Raw genomic sequence first — 21,256 nt, 5'->3', positions numbered from 1 at the left:
ACCAGCGGCAACAGGTGACTTTGAGGGTCGTATGTGTCCCTTTCTCAGACTCTCAGAGATATAAGCACGCATAGCGATCCTCTCAGGTTGGGAAAGATTGTATAAACGAGATTTAGGCAGCTTGGCGTCTGGGATGAGATTAATAGGGCAATCGTACTCCCTGTGCGGGGGCAAATCCTGAACTCCACTCTCAGAGAAGACATCCGAAAATTCAGAGAGAAAAGATGGTACAGTCTTAGTAGCAACCTCAGAAACAGATGTCGTGAGGCAATTCTCTCTGCAAAAGTCACTCCAACCATTTATTTGCCTTGCTTGCCAATCAATGGTGGGGTTATGTTTAGTGAGCCAGGGTAGCCCCAACACTAGAGGAGTCGGCAAACCGCTAAGGACGAAACATGACACATCCTCAACATGAGCATCACTCACAATTAAACGGATATTGTGAACTATGCCCTTTAATGACTTCTGAGAAAGTGGAGCGGAATCGATAGAAAACACAGGAATATCCTTTCTCAAAGGCGCACACCTGGAAACCATGAGTTATCGCAAAGTGATTATCAATGAGATTGACCGCTGCTCCACTATCCACAAAAATCTCACAAAAAATGTTCTTGCTCTCTAGCGCCACCCTAGCCGGCAGGACAAAACGGGAACTACAAGCAAACGGAAAATCTTCAATTTCCGCCTCAATCCTGCCAATAGTAACAGACGGAACATTTTTCAAAGATTTATTCCTCTTTGTTTCTTTATTATACCCAGAGAACTGCCTGAATCTCCTAGAGGGACAAATATTTGCCAAATGATTAATACCTCCACAACAAAAACAAACCCTCTCATGCGGGCTGAATCCTCTATTGTCAGAAGCAATCAACCCCAGCTGCATGGGCTCCTGCTCAGAAGGGGCTGACAGCGACTGAGACCCCTGCGCAGAGAATGGGACCGCTGCACAGTCCTGGGACCGAGTATGACAGGAAAGGAGAGATCTCTCCTCTCTCTCTAAGACGCCTGTCAATACGAACGGCCTGAGACATAGCAGAGTCCAAAGAAATAGGCCTTTCATGAAAGGCAAATGCATCTTTCAATCCCTCTGAAAGACCATGGCAAAATTGACTTCGGAGTGCAGCATCATTCCAACCAGTATCAGCTGCCCAACTCCGAAATTCTGAGCAGTATATTTCTGCGGATTGTTTACCCTGGCATAGGAGACGTAGTCTAGACTCCGCCAGAGCAATACGATCCGGATCATCATATATCTGACCCAGGGCTAAAAAGAATTCATCCACTGAACGGAGGGGCCGTGCCCCCTCCGGCAGCGAAAAGGCCCAGGACTGAGCGTTACCCCTGAGCAGCGATATAATGATCCCCACCCTCCGTTCCTCATCACCAGAAGAATGGGGAAGAAGGCGAAAATGGAGTTTGCAAGCCTCTCTAAAACGCACAAAATTCTCACTACCCCCGGAGAACGTATCCGGGAGCGAGATCTTAGGCTCAGAACAAATCCATGAACGCCAGCTGAACCGGTCACTTGAAGCTGAGACAAAGTCTTACGGAGGTCAGCTACCTCCAATGAAAGACCCTGGAAGCGTTCAGCCAAAAGTGAAACCGGATCCATGCTTAAGACGGTTTTGGCGGCTTATAATGTCACGGAATGTGTACAGGTAACAAGGCAAAGCAACATGTATAAACGACTCGCTGGATCCAAAAACTAAGGAACCAAGGGAGACCCCTGCAGAAGACCTGGCACTTTCCCTGGCTGCTCAGCCTATGCAAAGATCCTAATGGTGGAGGTTTGCATATCCACGAACCTTGACTATAAAGCCCTGAGCACCCTACTATAGTGAGGGGACACGACCACCGGCTCCCTACACAAGATACGGAGGGAGTCAGGGTCATCTGGGATCCAGCAAACAGATATTAACATATAAAAGTACACTTAGCTTTGAAGCAAACAGGAGGACAGATCAGCGTGCACCCACACTCCAGGAAGTAATATAAGCCGCTCAGAAAAGCATTCTGGGGAGGCATTTAAAGGGAAGCAATTAAGACATGACAGCTGAGAGAGGCTGACGAGAGGAGGAGCTGAATACCACAACACAGAAATTCAAGGAGGAGGTTCTGAAAGGCCTCTGTCAGAGCTTCTCAGCTGTCTGGTTGTGACAATACCTCCCTTGGGACACCTGTAGAAAGATGAGAAACCAGACATTGCCCACAGCACAGCTCTTTACCCCCCTCTCTTCTCCAGCTTGAGACAAAGAGAGGGGTGGGAGGCACTTGAAAGTAGAAAAAGTTAACTCATTACAATCCTTGAGATACAAAAATATTGAATAAAATTCACACATCTTTAACAGTCCCCCCTTGAATTTCATTCTCTCCCTAAACCTAAACATCTGTAGCAATGCTCTGCCTCCTCTTCACCAGCTTCCACGATAAGCCATTCCTAGCGAACAGCCTCCCGTGACACTGGATTTGAGCACGGTGAAGTCAGATGATCTTTCCCTAACTGGCGTTGACATTATATGGGGAGACTGTAGGTCTTCAGTGCTCCTGATGTTCTGGATCGAAGTCTTCATACAATTCTCCCATCATCATCTCTGGTGTGGCCTCATCAACTGCCTTGTTGAACAATTTCTTTACACAGGGAATAATACAGCAGATAATTTGAACAAGCAAAATCAAAACAGTGATGATGATACCAATTTGCAACAACATCTGCTTCCAATTTTTGAACCAGTTCTCTAGCCCTTCTGCCCATGAATTGTCTATTCCCGAATTCCTTTTTAATTCTTCAGATAGGGAGGTCAATCCCTTTAAAGCACTCATGACCTACCCTAGATTATCGGGTATGACAGTACAGCAGGTTTCTCCTATCATTTTGCAAACTCCTCCTTTCTCTGCCAGCAACATGTCCAAAGCCATTCTGTTCTGGAATGCCATAGTACTAGTGGGACCCAATTGTTCTAGTATACCTTTTAGGGCATCCCGAGTGTAATTCACAAAGCGTTGCTGGTTATAGTAGATATAATTTATCCAATCCACATTTTTGTTTACCACAATTATTGGGAATACAGATTCAAATCCTGCTGCAACTTTATTCTGTGCCTTAAATTCATCAGGGACCCCCCTCGAGACTCCAATAGCATTTATATATACATGGGCGTCCAAACTACCACCTGGAATAGTCTCCCGTTTTTCCCTTGTCCCTATGTGCTCCTGGGATCATGGAGACTGCTGTATATGACTTACAACCTTCTTCCAATCAGGGATATCGAAAATATGGAAGGGCATCAATACCATGGCTAATGCACACTGACCATGCCATTGTACCTCGATTTTTGTTCTCAATTTCATGTCTGCACATATTCATATTATATCTCCTAGAGCCTGGGTTTGATTCACCAAATGGATTTTATACTCCTGTCTAGTGGTATTTACTATCTCACCACAATATCCTTCTGGGAATTTTCCCATCTCCTTTCCTTCCTTACCCTCTATCTCAAAACAAGTGTAGTTGCCCTTGTATATAGTAATACCAATTATCTTGGGGCCTTCATTAAGAAGAGGGTACTGGTTTTTCCATCATTCACAGGCTCTCTCTTTAGATGTGGAGTTGGTGTATGGGCCAAGGAAACAGGTGAAATGATCTCGAGGGAGATGCAGAGGAACAGTACCTAGGTGGGGCCGGGCTGCAGCACAAGTTATACACGCACTCCTATTGGCCTGGGCTGTAGTATATCTCACCCAATCAATCCACACATTCCGATCTGCAAAGCCAGTTTCTGTGACTAAGGTTTCTTTCACTGTATAGGGTTTCCTTCCCTCCTGACTGCGAACAAGGGGCAGTAAGGGGTTTCCAGGGGTTGGAGTGGGGCCAATGAACCTACTTGCCAAATCCTTTAGGTAGAACTGCCCCCAAGGTGCATAGTTTCTATAATTTGACGGGTAACTTCTGAGTACGTACATGCCCAGATCTGTCCTTTGTGGGTTCTGCAATGTTAGGGTCAGGGGGTAACATTTTGGGGGACCCTTGCAAGTTATAGTATTTGGATATAGCTGACAACCACTGGGCCGAGTTTTCCCCACATTTCTGTCAAATAAACGCATTCTATGTATCAGGTTCTTCCCCTGTTTATCCTTACTTTTTAAAGCCTTTTGGGGCCTATATCCCCAATCTACCTGTGTTAGTGATGACGTTAGAACAGGAGGAAAAGTAAGAGTTACCTGCTTCAGTAACACAGATATAGTATTGGAACAGTTTGTACTCCTGTATTGTCATCAAATCATTACATCTGCAATCAGCAACATCACAGTAATCAAAGTCATATACTTAAAGTTCTTTGGTTAAGTTGACCCAAAAGACCAAAGGACTTCTGTCTGAATGTGATTCCCAATAATGACATTTCAGCGGAGGTTTTGGGCACACATCTGTGTAGAAACATTTGTCTGAGCTTACATAACCCCCCCATATGATGAATAGAATGAAAAAGGATATCATCATTGTTCAGGAGGTGGGTCAGGATTCGTGATTCTTTTACAGTGGGATGCGTGTATCCAAGTCTTTTTTCCCCTCTAGTTTCACTGAGGTAGCTGTGGTGAGCAGTACCTGGTAAGGCCCCTCAAATCTGGGTTCCAGTGTCTTTCTGACATGTTTCTTTACCAGGACCCAGTCTCCGGGTTGCAACTTGTAACTTCCAGGAATCTGTTCAGGATCTGGAAGTGAAGAAAAAACTTGAAAATGTAGATCAGTCAAATGTTTACATAGAGCAATCACATAATCAGCTAGACAGTCATACTGTAATGCAAGCTGTTCTAGAAAATACTGTCCTAGCTTAGGGGCACTACCAAATAGGATCTCAAAGGGGATAGTTTCTCTTTTCCTCAGGGGGTATGGCAAAAACTGGCCAGGGCAATTGGAAGGGTTTCTGGCCATGGTTTGCCAGTCTCCTGGGCCATCTTCAGCATCTTAAGTTTCCCTTGATCACTCTCGATCACTTCAGGTACCCCGAACCGGCAAACCACTTTGTTCAACAACTTCTTCACAGTAGTTTTCGCTGGCTGGTCCTTCACAGGGTAGGCTTCTGGCCATCCAGAGAACATGTCTACAACCACCAAAGCATAATGGAACCTCTGTTTAGGGGGCATTTGGATGTGGTCGATTTGGATCCTTTGGAAAGGGTACAAAGGTTTTGCTAGGCACTTTGTGGGAACCTTCTCCAGCTTGCCTGGATTGCACTTGGCACAGACCATGCAGCTGTTCACATATCGAGAGGTGTAAGTGGAGATGGCGGGTGCAAACCATATGGAGGATATGAGATTGTTCATGGCTGTCTTCCCTAGATGTGTGGGTCCATGGGCCCAGCAGACTACATTTGGATATAAACTTCTCGGTATGCACAGGTGGTGGCCCAATCTCCATATTCGATCTTCATCTGGGCCAGCATCTTTCTGAGCCCACAACTCATACTCATCATCTGTAGCCTCACATTGTCTGTCTTCCAGGATCTCCTTAGTGAGGAAGAATCCCTTTGGAATTCCACCTTCTTTCCTGGCCACTTTACCCGGAGCGAAAGCCATTAAAGTGCTGAGATCCTTCATTTCCCTCACTGCCGCTTCTTTAGCTGCCTTGTCTGCTAAAGCATTCCCCTGGGCCTCTGAAGTTTCCGTTTTTGAATGGGCTTTGATCTTCAAAATTGCAGCTTGTATGGGGAGGCTCAGAGCTTCCATCAGGGCCTGCACAGCTTCCGAATTCTTCACAGGTGTGCCTCCTGCTGTCAGAAACTCCCTGCTTTTCCATATTGGTCCAAAGTCATGGGCTACTCCAAAGGCATAATGCGAATCAGTATAGATGTTTGCAGTTTTCCCTTCTGCCATCTTGCAAGCCTCAGTCAAAGCTATTAATTCAGCCTCCTGTGCTGATTTATCCGGTGGAAGGGGTTGTTGCTGTAATACTGTTTCCATTGAGGTAACTGCATATCCTATGTGGAATTTTCCTGTTTCATCTGCGTATCTAGATCCATCCACAAACAGTGTCAAGTCTGGGTCCAGAATAGGAGTTTCTTTGATGTTCCATAGGGGCTCAGTTTCTTGTTCAATTAATTGTAGGCAGTCATGGGCTTCCCCGTTATAAAACTCATCATCTGAGTATGTGGCATAGATGTTGTCGTCCTTCCCTTCTTGAGACCCTCCTTGAGGGAAAGGAAGGAATGAAGCTGGATTGAGGACATGGCATCTGCCGATAGTGACCGTATCCGGAAGTAAGAGAGAACACTGCATTCTGAAATGTCTAGCTGCAGACAAGTGTTTTAGCTGAGTCTGCTGAAAGATGGCTGATATGTCACGAGGGGCCAGGATTTGAAGTGAATGACCCAGGACAACATCAGCCGTTTTGTCCAATAGCAAGTGACATGCATATATGGCTTGGATACATGATGGACTTCCTCTGGCCACTGGGTCAAGTCTGGCCGAGTAGTAGCCCAGAGGGCGTCTGTGGCCTCCATGTAGTTGGGTTAGCACACCTGTGGCATATCCTTGACGTTCCATGACGTAGACTCTGAATGGTAAGTTGTAGTTCGGGAGGCCCAAGGCTGGAGAGGATATGACTGCTTGTTTTAATAGTTCAATGCATTGTTTGGCCTCAGAGGTGAGGTAGAAAGGCTGAGTAGGAACACACTCATACAAGGGCTGCATGAGGATTGAAGCATCCAGAATCCATGGTCGACAGTATGAGATGTGTCCTAGAAAGGCTTGAAGTTGTTTTGGTGTTGTAGGCTCAGTCATCTTTATAACCGCTGTCTTTCTATCTTCAGTCCGGTGTTTACCCCCATGGCTGACACAATGGCCCAGGATTTTTGCAAGACTGACCTTGCATCCTTGTTGAGCCAAGAGGAGTAGTAGTGCAACAGAAGCTTCTCTGCATGTTTGTGCAGTGTCAGCACACAAGAGCAAATCATCCACATATTGCAGGAGTGTCACCGTATCATGCTCCATTCTCCATTCATCCAGTATGGAAGACATGGCTTTACTGAACTGAGAAGGACTGTTCTGTGCTCCTTGGGGCATGACCGTCCAGGTATATTGGCATCCAGCATGTGTGGAAGCAAACAGATATTGACTGTCTGGATGAAGTGGCACTGAGAAGAAAGCATTTGCCAAATCAATTACAGTGAAATGGGTGGCTTCTGGAGGCACTCATGACAAAAGGGTATATGGGTTTGATACCACTGGTGTTTCCAAGACTGTAACTTCATTGACAGCCCATAGATCTTGCACCATACGATAAGTTAATATAATACACATTTCTAAAATCAGACGATCACATACAATAGTAAAACAGCAGGTAATGTCTTAACTAAAATCGCTATATCGCATAAAGATCCAAAAAATAATACGTACTCACTGGCACCTTCTAAAAAAAGATAAAATTATCGGCCCCATGATACCAGCAATGCCCCGCATTACGTTTACCAAAGCACCTAACTTGGGAAATATAGTGGCCCCAACAATTAAAAGAAAGAATAAAGACAACCATTCTCTGCAGAAGTGGATGAATATGGAGGGATTCCACAGATGTGGACAATGTGGGAACTGCAAGATCACAAAGTTCCCACGCAAGACAGTTGAAATAATATCCAAAACAAACCAACACAAACATAAAATTAGGGATTTTTTATCATGTAACTCAGAAAACGTGATATACATAATAGAGTGCCCATGCGGCAAACAATATGTAGGGAGAACGAAGAGGACCCTGAAAAAACGCATAGCTGAACATGTGGCGAATATAAAAAAAGGTTTAGATACACACGCTCTTTCCAAACATTTTAAAATAGTACATGACAAAAACCCTGTTGGCATGGTATTTGCGGCAATTGATAAAGTAAATAAAGAATGGAGGGGGGGGAACCACATAGGTAAAATGTCAAGGTTGGAGACTCAAAGGATTTACGAATTAAATACACTGGTTCCCGGTGGATTGAATGCGGAATTCGAACTTTTCGGATTCCTATAAGTAGGGGGGCGCCCCCCACAGATGGCAAAACCCCGTCCAGAGTATTCAGTACTGGCGGGGTTCGGCCCTTTGTGGAGGGCCTCCCCCAAACCAGCTCATCCACGTCCCCTCTTCATGTCCAATCCTTGGAACTATATATCCACTAGATAGAATCAAGGAGAAACCTCATTTCACATAAAGAACTAGGAGCGGACTTTAGGAGAAATATACCAATAAAAAAACATGAATAATCACAAACAAAAAAATGTATGAATAATGACTAGATAGAAGTGGGATATGGAAGATAACATGGAGGATAGCAGGCTTTTATGATTTTTTGTGATAAGTTATGTCCTAACTTGAATAAATTATGATAGATCTGGTTTTAACTTGAATGGATGCTAAGTTAATTAATTTCGTTTCATTTCGGACGGACTTACAATATAATATACGTTTGCAAAGAAATAATGACACTTTAGAAATAAACGCACGACTACCGCAGAATGGAGATATGCGGTATGTTGCCGTCCGGAATGAAACGAATAAATTTAAGTGAAAAAGTGAAGGACATGCCAACTAATAGATTAAATTATATATGTCCACTACAAGCAGGGAGTAGAGCTACTGCTAACAAAGTGGGAAGTAAGGAAATCCATGTCGGGTTTTGGGAAAAAATACAGCCCGCACCTGACTCATGAACTTAGACCTGGAAGTGCTATATAAAGGGGGAACTTATGGGGGTTGGAGTACCACTGAGGAAGGGGCGATATTATCCCCCGAAACGCGTCTGGTTTGGCTCAAGACCCCCCTAAGGATATGCCAGCTTACTGACTGAAAAGGACTCTGTTAACAACCACGGCGGAGATACATGACCTGACACGCTGATCCTCATTAACAAACAGGAACACAGCTGAGACTAGACGAGCGTCTGGCTGTGAGAGCGTGGAAGAGGGTACGCTGAGCTCGCAGGATACCGGCTCTATTACTTAGCGGAGCGGTGTCCAGAGCTCTTACTCCGAAAGGCAGAGTCTTCTTGCATTTGACGGTGCAGCAGTACCAACACACAGCACCGGAAATCAGCTACAAAAAAGCTGACCTCGCCAGGACCTAACAAGACAGCGCTGCTATAAGTGAGTAAAGCGGGACGCCGCAATAACGCTCACCTAAGGATTAATTGAACTGTCCCTGTATTTAGGAATTACCTCCACAGGAGCGGACAGTCATCGAGCACTTTATATCTTCATACGTTAACTTTTAAATATTTTATAGCATTCATGCGATATAGCGATTTTAGTTAAGACATTACCTGCTGTTTTACTATTGTATGTGATCGTCTGATTTTAGAAATGTGTATTATATTAACTATTTTTTAGTGACTTAAGCTATTTTTATTATAATAAACATATGGTAGTCCATGAATTAGAGTGCCCAGTATATTTTTATTTTGATTGTATTCTTGTCCAGAGGAAGGGCGAATCCTCTTTACTGAGAGCACCTGCTCCAAAGCTTCACCATTCCGGTGCGTCACATATCTAATCACATTTACCATACGATAAGTGTCTTGCTGTCCTTTTCCCCCCTTCTTTTTAACTCGGAAAAGGGGCGTGTTACACGGAGAGGTTGTTTTAATTATTGCTCCCTTTTCTTGGAATGCCAGGATTTGCTTAGTCACCGCATCTATTTGTGCCACTGACAATGGATATTGGGGTTTGCGTGGCAGGATGGCACCTGACTTGAGCGTGACTACTACCGGCTGGACCTTTAGTCTTCCAATATCTTGTGGCCCTGAGGACCATAAATGGGGAGGTATCAGCTTCATTACATCTGATGGGATAGCTGTTCCCGATATCTCATCCTGTATTATTTGTAGGGCAGCAAGGATAACTGTCTCTTCTGGTTGTAGGAGGGAAGAAAGTGTAATTGTTCCGTCTTCATGGAACTGAATGTTTGCTTGCATTTTTTGGAGTAGGTCTGCCCCCCAAGAGGTTGAGGGGGCAGGTAGTAGACACTACAAATTGTGACAGGACCGTGGGAGAAAGGACTAAACCTGAGGACACAGGCAATGGTTTAGTCAACACAGATGTTCTTGCCTCTCCATCAATGCCAATACATTGTACAGTAATATTGTCAAGAAAGGACGGGTCATAGATCTCTTCAAGTCGGAGCACACTTCTGGCTGCACCAGTATCCACAAGAAAGGTGTGTAGGTCCCCCCCCCCCCCCCCCCCCACCTGCAGCTGCACAGTTGGTGTAGGGCCACACTGGGGAGGACACAAAGCCATAGTATTAATGGCCTCTCCGACTTGTGGATCTGGCTTGCCCCCATCCTACGGTTGATTTGGGGCTGCCCCCATTTGTTGAACTGTCTGGGCAGTTTGGGCCGATGCCCAAGGAAATTGGGGAGGTCTCCTCTGCCCCCCCCCCCCCCTTGGCCATTGTGGGCATTCCCGTTTGAAATGTCCCTGTTGTCCACATCCATAGCAGGTGATATGGGCTCTCCAGGCCGGATCCTGAAATCTATCTTCTGCTCCCCTGGGCCCTTCCCTGCTAACCATGACAGGATGAGTTCGAGGGGCCGCCTCAATGCTTTTTGCTATTACTACAAGTGTTTCCAGGTCAACCGTCCGATACTCAGGGCAAACAATTTTTAAGGCTTTTGGATAGGTATTTTTAGCCCTTCCACAAAGGCACTGGATAACATTCTTACTTGCACTGTATCATTACAGTTGAATCCTAGATCTCGGAACATCTGTTCCATCCTGTTAGCAAATTTTTCTACGGATTCACTTTTGTCCTGCTTCATATCTTGTATCTGAGTAGCTTGATCAGCCAATCTCCCCCTTGCCCATTCCTCCAACTTCTGACTAAATTCCTCCCCTAATTCATATGTCTTTAAGTGTTCTTCTGATGCATACGGTGTGAGATTCAATTCTCGCTGCATGGTGGGCCAGAAGGAGTCCCCTGCTTTGATTTGTACCAGCCCAGACAAGTCCCTCCATGCAGCTGAATGCATCTTCCTTATCTGCCCTATTGCTCTGTAGAAAAGCATAGGTTGCAGTTCTGGATCCGGGAGTGAGTTCACTAAATTTGTGGCTTGGGTGGGGCTAAACGTAACATATCTTCCTCCTGTTTAATACTCCTCACTGGACCTGGCCGTTGAGGTCTGGGCTTGTCGTGTTAAGATGTCTATTTGTCCAGACAGTTTGGCTACCATCAGATCCAGTTCCTTCTCTTTCTCTACCCTGGACATATCATCCAACTCAGGTGGTTCCTCATCTGCTGCACCTGTACTCTCCCTGTCCTCATCGTCTATTCTCTGATTTTCCATTTTGTTAGATTTTGCAGGTCCTGTCTTCTTTACTCCCCCCTCTCCTGCCCCCATCATGATTGGCACCACTGGTTTCACTCTTTGTGACACTCCCTTTTCTGGTACTTAATAGGTGCCGTCAGCATTTATGACTGGATATATGGGCGCTGGCAGGGGGGGCATGGGCTGAGTTGGCTCCTGTGTTTCCCCAAAGGAGATGAGAGGCGGTACATTATTATCTGCAGCCACAAGGGGGGGAGCTGAGGGGTTTGCAGCTACTGCTATCAGAGAGGAGGTGCTACAAGGCCTGGGGGCTCCACATGCCAGGCAAGCGTTATGTGTATCTGGATTTTTCTGCCTGCATACATTACAAACCCACACCTCAGGTCTCTGTTGGGGGAGGGCACATTTCAACAGGGGCTGTGAGTTCTTTTGTTTGTGAGCACCATGATAGGGTGGTGGCTCATCTGGTCCCACAGTATACATATACATCTTTGTTTTTTCATCCCATCTTTCTGTCCCTCCAGTTGCCATAAATCGACTTGCCCTTCTGTGCCATGCCTGTGCTGCACCTAATAATCCTTCATCACTCAGCTTTCCCCGACATTGCTGTACTAGTCGTTTCAATATTTCAACATTCAATTCTCCATTAATATCACATCCTGCAATCTTCATTAACTTCTTATAAGTTTTTACATGTTGACTTATCTCGCTACAAGCTGAGGAGCAGTATATACTCCTTCATGTGAGTGGGACTAACCCATATCAACAACAGTATTTCAGACTGACACACACACAAAACAGAGGAGTGATCAGCACCTTTAACCCTTTCCTCCGCAAAGGATTCACCCTCCCCTCTGGTTGGCTCAAATCTGACTATCACGTCTGACTAGTCAGCTGGGACTCCCCGCACGTCTTCCCCCTAGAGGATCAGACGGGCTCCGCACGTGTCTTCCTGGGGTCAGGTTAGGTGGAGAATATCTCTGCAGTCTTCCCTTATCTCTAAGGTTCATACGGCTCCACTCGTCTTCCTGGCCAGGTCAGCCAGAGTTTACTTTGTCCCACACCTCGGCGCTACAGCACCCCCTTCCAAACCAGGAGGTTACTGTCCCCTCCCTTTGTCTGTGGTCTTACCGTCTGTGCTCAACTCACTCCTCACATAAATCACAGACACACACAAAACATATACAGACCAGAGTGATCTATAATTTCAGACTATTGGTTCTATAGACTCCAAGCTTTCAGCATTACAGCCGACTACTAGACTTACATCGGTACCACCTCACAGCAGACTGAGCCATCTGAGCATGACAAAGTAAATAGCAGAAAGGCAGATAAGATAAAAAGTTTTCTCACCTTTCTTTGAAGTCCTCTCTGCCATTCGTCAAGCTCAGGGGCCCGTCTTGTCAGCTGTTGGATGCTACTTTCGCTCAGAGTCCCATCTGGGGTGCCATTTGATGAAGTAGCCCTAAATTAGAGGATTTGATATACACTCTGGTGCTCCAAATCAATGTACCCCCCAAGGGGTTAATATCCACGCGTGGTTGAAAGACTGGACACTGACACAGAAGTTGGTCAAAGCAATCTCTAACTTTTATTACATGGGTAAGCGGTATATACATCTTCAGAAGAGGGCAGTCCTCACTGAGGCTTAAACATTGTTTCATTGGTCAAAAAGGAAAAAGAGATATGAGAAACAGAGATAACATACTAACATCTGTGCAGAGTGTACCACTTTGGAATGTGAACTAATGTAAACATCTAAGTGTCCGCCATCTTGTAATGGCTTCTATTCTAACAATAATACTGCATACGTCATATGTGACACTTCAAAGAGGTGCTTCTCTATAGGCAGTGAATAATATGTATATATCATCAAGTCATATGATTGGACTATGCATTCCTCCACACTCTATATACCTCCCTTGGGACACCTGTAGAAAGATGAGAAACCAGACATTGCCCACAGCACAGCTCTTTGCCCCCCCTCTCTTCTCCAGCTTGAGACAAAGAGAGGGGTGGGAGGCACTTGAAAGTAGAAAAAGTTAACTCATTACAATCCTTGAGATACAAAAATATAGAATAAAATTCACACATCTTTAACAACCACCTAACAGTTTTGTCGGAGTACAGCTCTGGCAGTGGGAAAAGTAGTTAACTGTTCTGCCCGAATGGAGGGGGAGGGCTGCTTTAGATACTGCTATCTCCTGAATGGTAGCAGCTAGAAACATGTAACTGGTCTTGTTTGAAAACTGGCATTAGTCTCAGCCAAACAGGACATATCACTGTTAGAAATTGAGTCGGGAATAATGGTGGGTAAAACCTGCTTTTATTTTCAGCTGTATTCACTGCAAACCGATTTCTAACAGTGATATCTTCCCATGTACTGAACAGATTGCTGTCATTATGGTATTGCATGAAAGCTTTGAATGCCAGCTTTCAAATGATACAAAGTACCAAACCAGAGATATGAGCAGATAAAGCAGCCCCCCCCCCCCTGTCAGTCTGGATGAGAAGAGGGCAATTGAGGAGCTGACAGGCTGCACATCTGTGCCCGCCTACCAAATGCCAAACCTACCTAAGCTGGGGGGCTTCTATATTCAGGAGTGCAGACACTGCACATATGGTGTGCTGCTCCTAGTCACCTCCATGTGCATCAAGCAACCGATGGGAGGAGGAGCAAGCACAACTTTATGTACCACACCATATGTGCGGCGTCTGCGCTCCTGAACATAGATACCCAACGGCTTAGGTAGGTTTAGCGTAGGACCCGCCAGACCTGAGACCACCTTGGTGCTTGGTAGGCGGGCACAGATGTGTTTTGATCAAAATATATTGGCTAAGTGTCTCAGATTTTTATCATATCAGAGTGAGGACTTTGCTTGCATCTACTTTAGTAAGTGCATTATTATCTTATTTCTGTGATTTTCTTCAATAATATGGCCAGGGACATCCGCACATTTATATATCATACAGCGCAGGATATTTTTATCTTAGCTTTTCCTGTGTTTTTTTTCTTTCGCCCCCTAAAAATTTAATGCACTACATATACACCCCAAAATGGTTTCTAAAAAAAGCTACAACTAATCCCGCAAAATAAAATAAAAATTGAAGAAAAAATTTATAACTGCTAGAACACAAAGGGGGTAAATATTATTGGTTCTTTAGGCTAAAATGAACGATGCCACTAAGCAGGGGTGTAACTAAAATAGCGGCAGACCAGGCGACTGCTATGGGGCTCAGGGCAAGAAGGGGTCCAGTCTTAGTTGGGATCATCTCTTTTTCTACTGGGGGTGAAAACTTGGTCAGGACTCTATCCTCTAAAGGAACAACTTTTAGCAAATAAGGCAGAGGAAAAATGACCCAAGGGTCAAGGGTTTAGGCTGAAACCATTCTGTTCTGTGTGTGTGGGGGGGGGGGGGGGGGGGCTGGTTTGTTCCTTGCTATGGGGCCCTTACTTCTCTATGTACGCTACAGCCACTAAGGGTTTAAAAATGCAATAGTGTTCCCTGAGTTGTGTGCCAACAACATTTACTGCAGACACACATTAAAAATATAAAATTGACATTTTTGGGAGGGTTTTTCTAATTTTAACGTGACTGTTAGGGGGTTAACCACTTCACATCTGGGCTATTTACCCCCTTCCTGACCAGGCTTAATTTTGCAAATCTGACATGTGTCATTTTATGTGGCAATAACTTTGGGACGCTTTTACTTATCCAAGCCATTCTGGGATTGTTTTCTCGTGACAAATCTACCAAACAGTTTGAAAAATTCGCAATTTTCAAAATTTTTATCTCTCTGCTTTTCAAGCAGAAAGTGATACCTCATAAATATTTATTACTTAACATTCCCCATATGTCTACTTTATGTTGGCATTATTTTGTAAATGTCATTTTATTTTTGGGACGTTAGAAGGCTTAGAATTTTTCAATTGTAGCACAGTTTTTATTTATTTATCTTTACAGCGTTCACCTGAGGGGTTAGTTCATGTGACATATTTATAGAGCAGATCGTTACGGACGTTGCAATACCTAATATGTATGCTTTTTGTTATTTAAGTTTTACACAATAGCATTTTTTAAACCCAAAAAATTATGTTTTAGTGTCTCCATAGTCTGAGATCCATAGCTTTTTAATTTTTTGACCGATTGTCTTAGGGTCTAATTTTTTGCAAGATGAGGTGACGGTGTGATTGGTAATACTTGGATGGAGGGAATATGCCTTTTTGATTGCTTGGTGTTGCACTTTATGTGATGTTAGGTGGTGAAAAAAAGGCTTTTTTTGCACATTTTTTTTTTTACGGTGTTCATCTGAGGGGTTAGATCATGTGATAGTTAAGTCCAACATATAGAAGTAACCCTTATGGAAAAAAGATTACATTTTTATTTACTACTAAATTGACAATTACTACACACAACAATATAGGTGATGCCACCAGGGTGTTCGATAGACCAGTATTTAAAAGAGGGAAAAAGGGGGGGGGGAGATAGGGCGAGAAGACGCGTGATGTAAGGAAGAGGGATAATTGTCCCTACGCTCGGACCCTAGTCTAACCCTCTGCCCAGAGACGTCCCCTAGTGGTGGGAACCCCCCGTCCTCGAACCTTGGCTACCCACTCCTACTACACCCTATCACCAACAGGTGGGAGGGGGAGGGAGGAACCCTGGGATAACTCCTATATCAAACAAACCGACATTACAGGACCAACAGTGCCCTATGTATACAGCCCTGATGATACAGAGTATCAACAGGTACACGGTGCACATAAATAACAATTATTATTGAAAACACCCTACCGTGATAATTTCATCAATATATTATACGATAGTTACAAAAATACAATGACCATAATTATATGGTAAACCCCGGCGCGTTTCCCCCACTATGTGGGATCATCAGGGGGTGATTTAGATACGGTATTACACAATATTTTATAAAAATTACATCAAATAAAGCAGGAGCGGGGTCTCTTTGTGTTTTAGTATACAGATAAGACCATTTGATGTTTCTAGGAGTAGGAGGAGGTACAGGGCCAGATAACTCGAGCATAAATTTCCAGGCCGTCCAGGATGTGTGATGGGCCTTGACTCCGCCGCGTATTAGATGTATAATAAGTCATGCCACATATGTTTGTCTGTGGCCATAAACCGGCGTATACAGGAGGTTACGAAACTCTCTCCAAAGTTTAGTCGTCGGCTCTTGCCCGGAAATCAATTATAGCTCTGGTGTGCCGCCCTATAGGAGTGAGGGTTGAACCGTCAGGATATGGTTTGATAAACCCACTCACTCTAGGTGCAGGGGGTGAAGGGTATTAGGTCTGATCCTTCATGTTGGAAGCCTCCTAATGTTAGGTCATGTGATAGTTTTATAGAGCTGGCTGTTACGGATGCGGCAATACCTAATATGTATACTTTTTATTTATTTATTATACTTTAACACAATAATAGCAGTTTTGAAATGAAAAAAAATATGTTTCAATGTCTCCATGTTCTGAGAGCAATATTTTAATTTTTTTAGCGATTTTCTCATGTAGGGGCTAATTTTTTGCAGGATGAGGTGACTGTTTTATTGTTACCATTTTGTAGGACATATGCCTTTTTGATCACTTGGAGTTGTACTTTTTGTGATGCAAAGTGACAAAAATGGCTTTTTTTTACAGTTTTTGTTTTTATTTTTTTATGGTGCAAATCAGACGGGGTGGATCATGTGATATATTTATAGAGCCAGTCGCTACGGACGCAATACCAAATATGTCTATTTTATTTTTTTTCTATTTTTTTAATCACTTAATTGGGGATCCTTCCACTATTTTGCCGTGCCGCCGCTTTGTCCCCATTGACGACAGTGCACGGCGAAAGGCCGCCGGACTAAAAGTCCTGCATGTCCGACTTTTTAGTCCGGCGGCCCCTCACCGCGAACTCCGCCGGAGCTCCGCCCCATCCCCATTATAGACAAAGGGGACGGAGCGGCGGTCCGGCAGCATGATGAAATAGCGGAAGGACGGATCCGACAGGGTGAACAGCCTGTCGGATCTGTCCTGCCGCAAGTGTAAAAGTAGCCTAACTTATACATTTAACTTCCTGCTCATTCTGGGCTTTGAAATAAAGGAAGCGGTCCTATCAGTGATTGACAGATATCTCTGTATGCACAGGCATTCAGGAAAGGTTGTTAATCACTGACTCCTTGAGTTCAAAAGTATTGACACACCTTAAACTTTTCCACATTTTTTTCACTTACACCCACAAACTTAAATGTGTTTTTTGGAAATTTTATGCCATAGATAGACCAACAGAAAGTTGCAAGAATGTGTGATGTGAAATGAAAATGATATATGGGATTTCAAAATGTTTAATAAATACAAATCTGGAAAGCAAGCTGTGCATTTGTATTCAACCCCCCTGAGTCAATACTTTGTAGGACTACCTTTGGTTGCAATTACAGCTGCAAGTCTTTTTAGCTATGTCTCTATCAAAGCACATCTAGAGACTGAAATTGTTGCCCATTCTGCTATGCAAAATAGCTCAAGCTTAGTCAGATTGGATGAAGAGCATATGTGAACAGCAATTTTTAAGTCTTGCCACAGATTCTCAAGGGAGTTAGGTCTGAACTTTGACTGGGCCATTCTAGCACATACATGTGCTGTGATCTAAACCTTTCCAATCCTGGATGTTTAAAGGGACACTGACGGGCCCGATAAAAATATTTAGTTGTTCCTATGCAGTCATAGGTCTATTAAAGTGTATTCCAATCACATAAGAGTACTCCCTGTCCGCATTTTAAACCATGTAAAAAAATTTTATAATCATCTGTCAATCACCTTCCTTTATGCCCAAGGGGCGTTTCTTCACATTTCTTTATGCCCAAGGGGCGTTTTTTCACATTTCTTCCTAGCGCCGCCCAGCTCATTATTATTCACTGCGCTGGGCGGCTTTTACAGTCCCCGATCCTGCCGAGCCAGCGCAGGCGCAGCAGGAGACGCGGGCATTAAATAAGGGACGCAGGCGCACTGTGAGTGAGGATGCCGGGCAAGTTATCCGGCGCACGCACAGAAGGTACAAGTGAGTTCAATGCCAGCGTCTCCTGCTGCGCCTGCTCGGCAGGATCGAAGACTGTAAAAGCCGCCCAGCGCAGTGAATAATAATCGGCTGGGCGGCGCTAGGAAACGACAGTTGGGGCGCGGCTGGGCACAAAAGTAGGAGTAAAAACTGAGCATAAAGAAATGTGAAAAAACGCCCCTTGGGCATAAAGGAAGGTGAGTGACAGATGATTATAAAGTTGTTTTTACATGGTTTAAAATGCGGACAGGGGGTACTCTTATGTGATTGGAATACACTTTAATAGACCTATGACTGCATAGGAATAACTAAATATGTTTATCGGGCCTGTCAATTTCTCCATGTCTCACTTTAAGGTGGTTGTACTGCTGGAAGTTCTTTTCAGCCTCTACCAGGTTTTCTTCCAGGATTGCCCTGTATTTGGGCATAAAGGAAGGTGAGTGACAGATGATTATAAAGTTGTTTTTACATGGTTTAAAATGCGGACAGGGGGTACTCTTATGTGATTGGAATACACTTTAATAGACCTATGACTGCATAGGAATAACTAAATATGTTTATCGGGCCTGTCAATTTCTCCATGTCTCACTTTAAGGTGGTTGTACTGCTCCCAAGTTCTTTTCAGCCTCTACCAGGTTTTCTTCCAGGATTGCCCTGTATTTAGCTCTATCCATCTTGCCGTAAACTTAGCTGCTTTTATCAATGCTTCCTCAATACCTTCCTGATTTAGTGATTTAAATGCTTTCTTTTTGTCATTTATTGCTTCCTTGACATTTCTATTTTTCCATATTGTTTTTTCTTGTTTCTCACCATTTTATTCCCATAAGGTATGTACCTCTCATAATTTGGAAAACTTTTAAAAATCTCATTTTGTGGCTCCCTTTTTATTTTTGAGGACATTGTCCCAGCATCAGTGTACAGACTGGACCCAGTTCTCACTGGATCCCTGATAAATAAGCCATAAGACATCCCCTGAAAATAAGCCATAGTGTGTTTTTTGGAGGGAAAATAAATATAAATAGCCGGTGGAAGTAAACAGCCACCTACTAGATTGGGATATTGGGGCTGGCGCATGTTCAATAAACGCTCGGATGCTAATGCCCATAATGGGTAATGCTGTGTGCAGGCGCAGTGATTCGGATGCACAGCGCAGGTGCAGAATATCACACTGAAGGGAGCAGGTAATCAGAAGAACCTAGGGCGGGCCAGAGTGGTGAAAGGGGAGGGGTTTCAGATGAACTGCTTGAACACCGCCCCTGGGCACCTTCAGACCTAATTTGCATATTGAATAAAAGTGTTTTTTGAAGAAAATAAGCGACCGACAGCTAAACAGTAAGAAGACTATATTGCTGATAATAGTGTTAGTGTTCTATAACGGTCAGTATAGGTGAAAGACTCTCTTTAAATAAATGGTACATAGGATATTGTGTCTTGAGGCCAGTGGGCTTAACTGTATTTATTTTAAATATCCACTTTTGTAATAAAAGACAATCCATATCGCCCCCTCTCGGAGATCTTTTAATGAGCTCAATACCTTGAAACATGACAGATTGAATCCTGCCATCATGAAATTCAGACACATGGCGAGCTAACGGTGTATCCTTCAGTTTCTTGATGTCTGAAATGTGCTTGCCAATATGTCTCCTAAATTAATGTTTCGTTTTAACAACGTATTTTATGCCACATGTACATGTCATTAAGTACCCAACCCTGGCGGATTTGCAATTAATGAAAGATCGAATATAGTACATCTTACTAGAGGTCCCGTCAGTAGAGGATTTGCCTTTACCAATATAAGTACAGAATTTGCAGGATTCACAAGGAAAAGTGCCCCTAAGATTGTTTTGCAGCCATGTCTCCTGAGTTGGACTTTGATAGAAACTATGTACCAACTGATCTCGTAGGTTTTGGCTGCGGCAGTATATGATTGCCGGATATGTGGGGACCATCTTTCCAATATCTGTATCAGACAGTAGGATGCCCCAATTCTCTGTCAAAATTTGTCACACCTCTCTATGGGCCCTATCGTACGTGCCAATGATCCTGAAAATATCATCTTGTTCATCCCTAATTTTGAGAGCCAAAAGTTGCTCCCTATTGGCACAAAGCGAATGTTGGTACTCTTGTTTAAGGATGGATTGAGGGTAGCCTTGATGAGAAAATCTCTGTTAAAAAACTCAAAAGGGAAAAGGGTGGAGGGGGGGGGGGGGGGGGAATCTTACCCATGGAGAAAGGACTAGGTGGCTCAGGAGGGATTCCCGGACTAATGCATCTGTAAGGAAAAGAAGCGATAAATCAGGCGATATATAGGAACATTATACAGAATTATACATTATAAAAAAAAGTTGCATTCTCTGTTAAGTCATTTAGGAGTAAAGTCCGGTTTCCTCCCCGGCATGGGGTCTGTACCTGTTCGAGAACCTAAAACCGTAGTGTTGAAATTGAATAGTTGTGTTTTTTTAAATGTGCCGGAATCGATAGGAGTAGTTGTTCAGTTCTAATCGTGGATTTGTGTTTAGAAATCCTGTCACGTATGTGTCGGGTTGTCTCGCCAATATAAATGAGTCCCCATGGGCATTTGAGAAGGTATACCACATGTGTTGAATCACAAGTAAAGTAACCCTTGATGTGATACTTTTTACCAGAGTGTGGATGTGTAATTACATTTCCCTTTATGACACTTGAACAGTGAGCACAATGGAGGCATGGGAAGGTGCCGGTTTTGGGCACACCAAGGAATCTTTGAAGTGGAGTTTTGGATACAGGGCCAATGTCTGCTCTAATCAGGTGATCCCTGATGTTCCGTGATCGCTTGCAGCAAATTAGGGGTGGGGATTGAAATTCCTGGACATTAGGATAGGCCTGGGTCAGTATATACCATTGTTGGCGGACTATATTCAGAATTTT

The 21,256-nt window shown here is 43.9% G+C and overlaps 1 protein-coding gene across 4 annotated transcripts in view; it reads right to left on the bottom strand.

Annotated features, from left to right (window-relative positions):
* Positions 1–2,151: 2,151 nt before the first annotated feature.
* Positions 2,152–21,256, bottom strand: part of SLC25A17 (solute carrier family 25 member 17) — a 388,899-nt gene continuing 369,794 nt past the window's right edge. Inside the window, exons 10-11 of one of the 4 annotated variants that reach the window (XM_044300759.1) lie at positions 20,572–20,621; positions 2,152–4,707 (exon numbers count right to left, since the gene is read on the bottom strand). In XM_044300759.1, the coding sequence (XP_044156694.1) occupies positions 4,529–4,707; positions 20,572–20,621 (229 nt within the window). In that variant the 3' untranslated portion in view covers positions 2,152–4,528. Of the gene's footprint in view, positions 4,708–12,919; positions 13,226–20,571; positions 20,622–21,256 lie in introns of those variants that run through there. The other 3 variants (XM_044300761.1, XM_044300763.1, XM_044300764.1) reach the window with 3 other exon arrangements.

This window comes from Bufo gargarizans, chromosome 7 (genome assembly GCF_014858855.1).
Source record: "Bufo gargarizans isolate SCDJY-AF-19 chromosome 7, ASM1485885v1, whole genome shotgun sequence".
In the NCBI taxonomy this organism is placed as follows: domain Eukaryota; kingdom Metazoa; phylum Chordata; class Amphibia; order Anura; family Bufonidae; genus Bufo; species Bufo gargarizans.
This window is presented reverse-complemented; position numbering and strand designations above follow the sequence as displayed.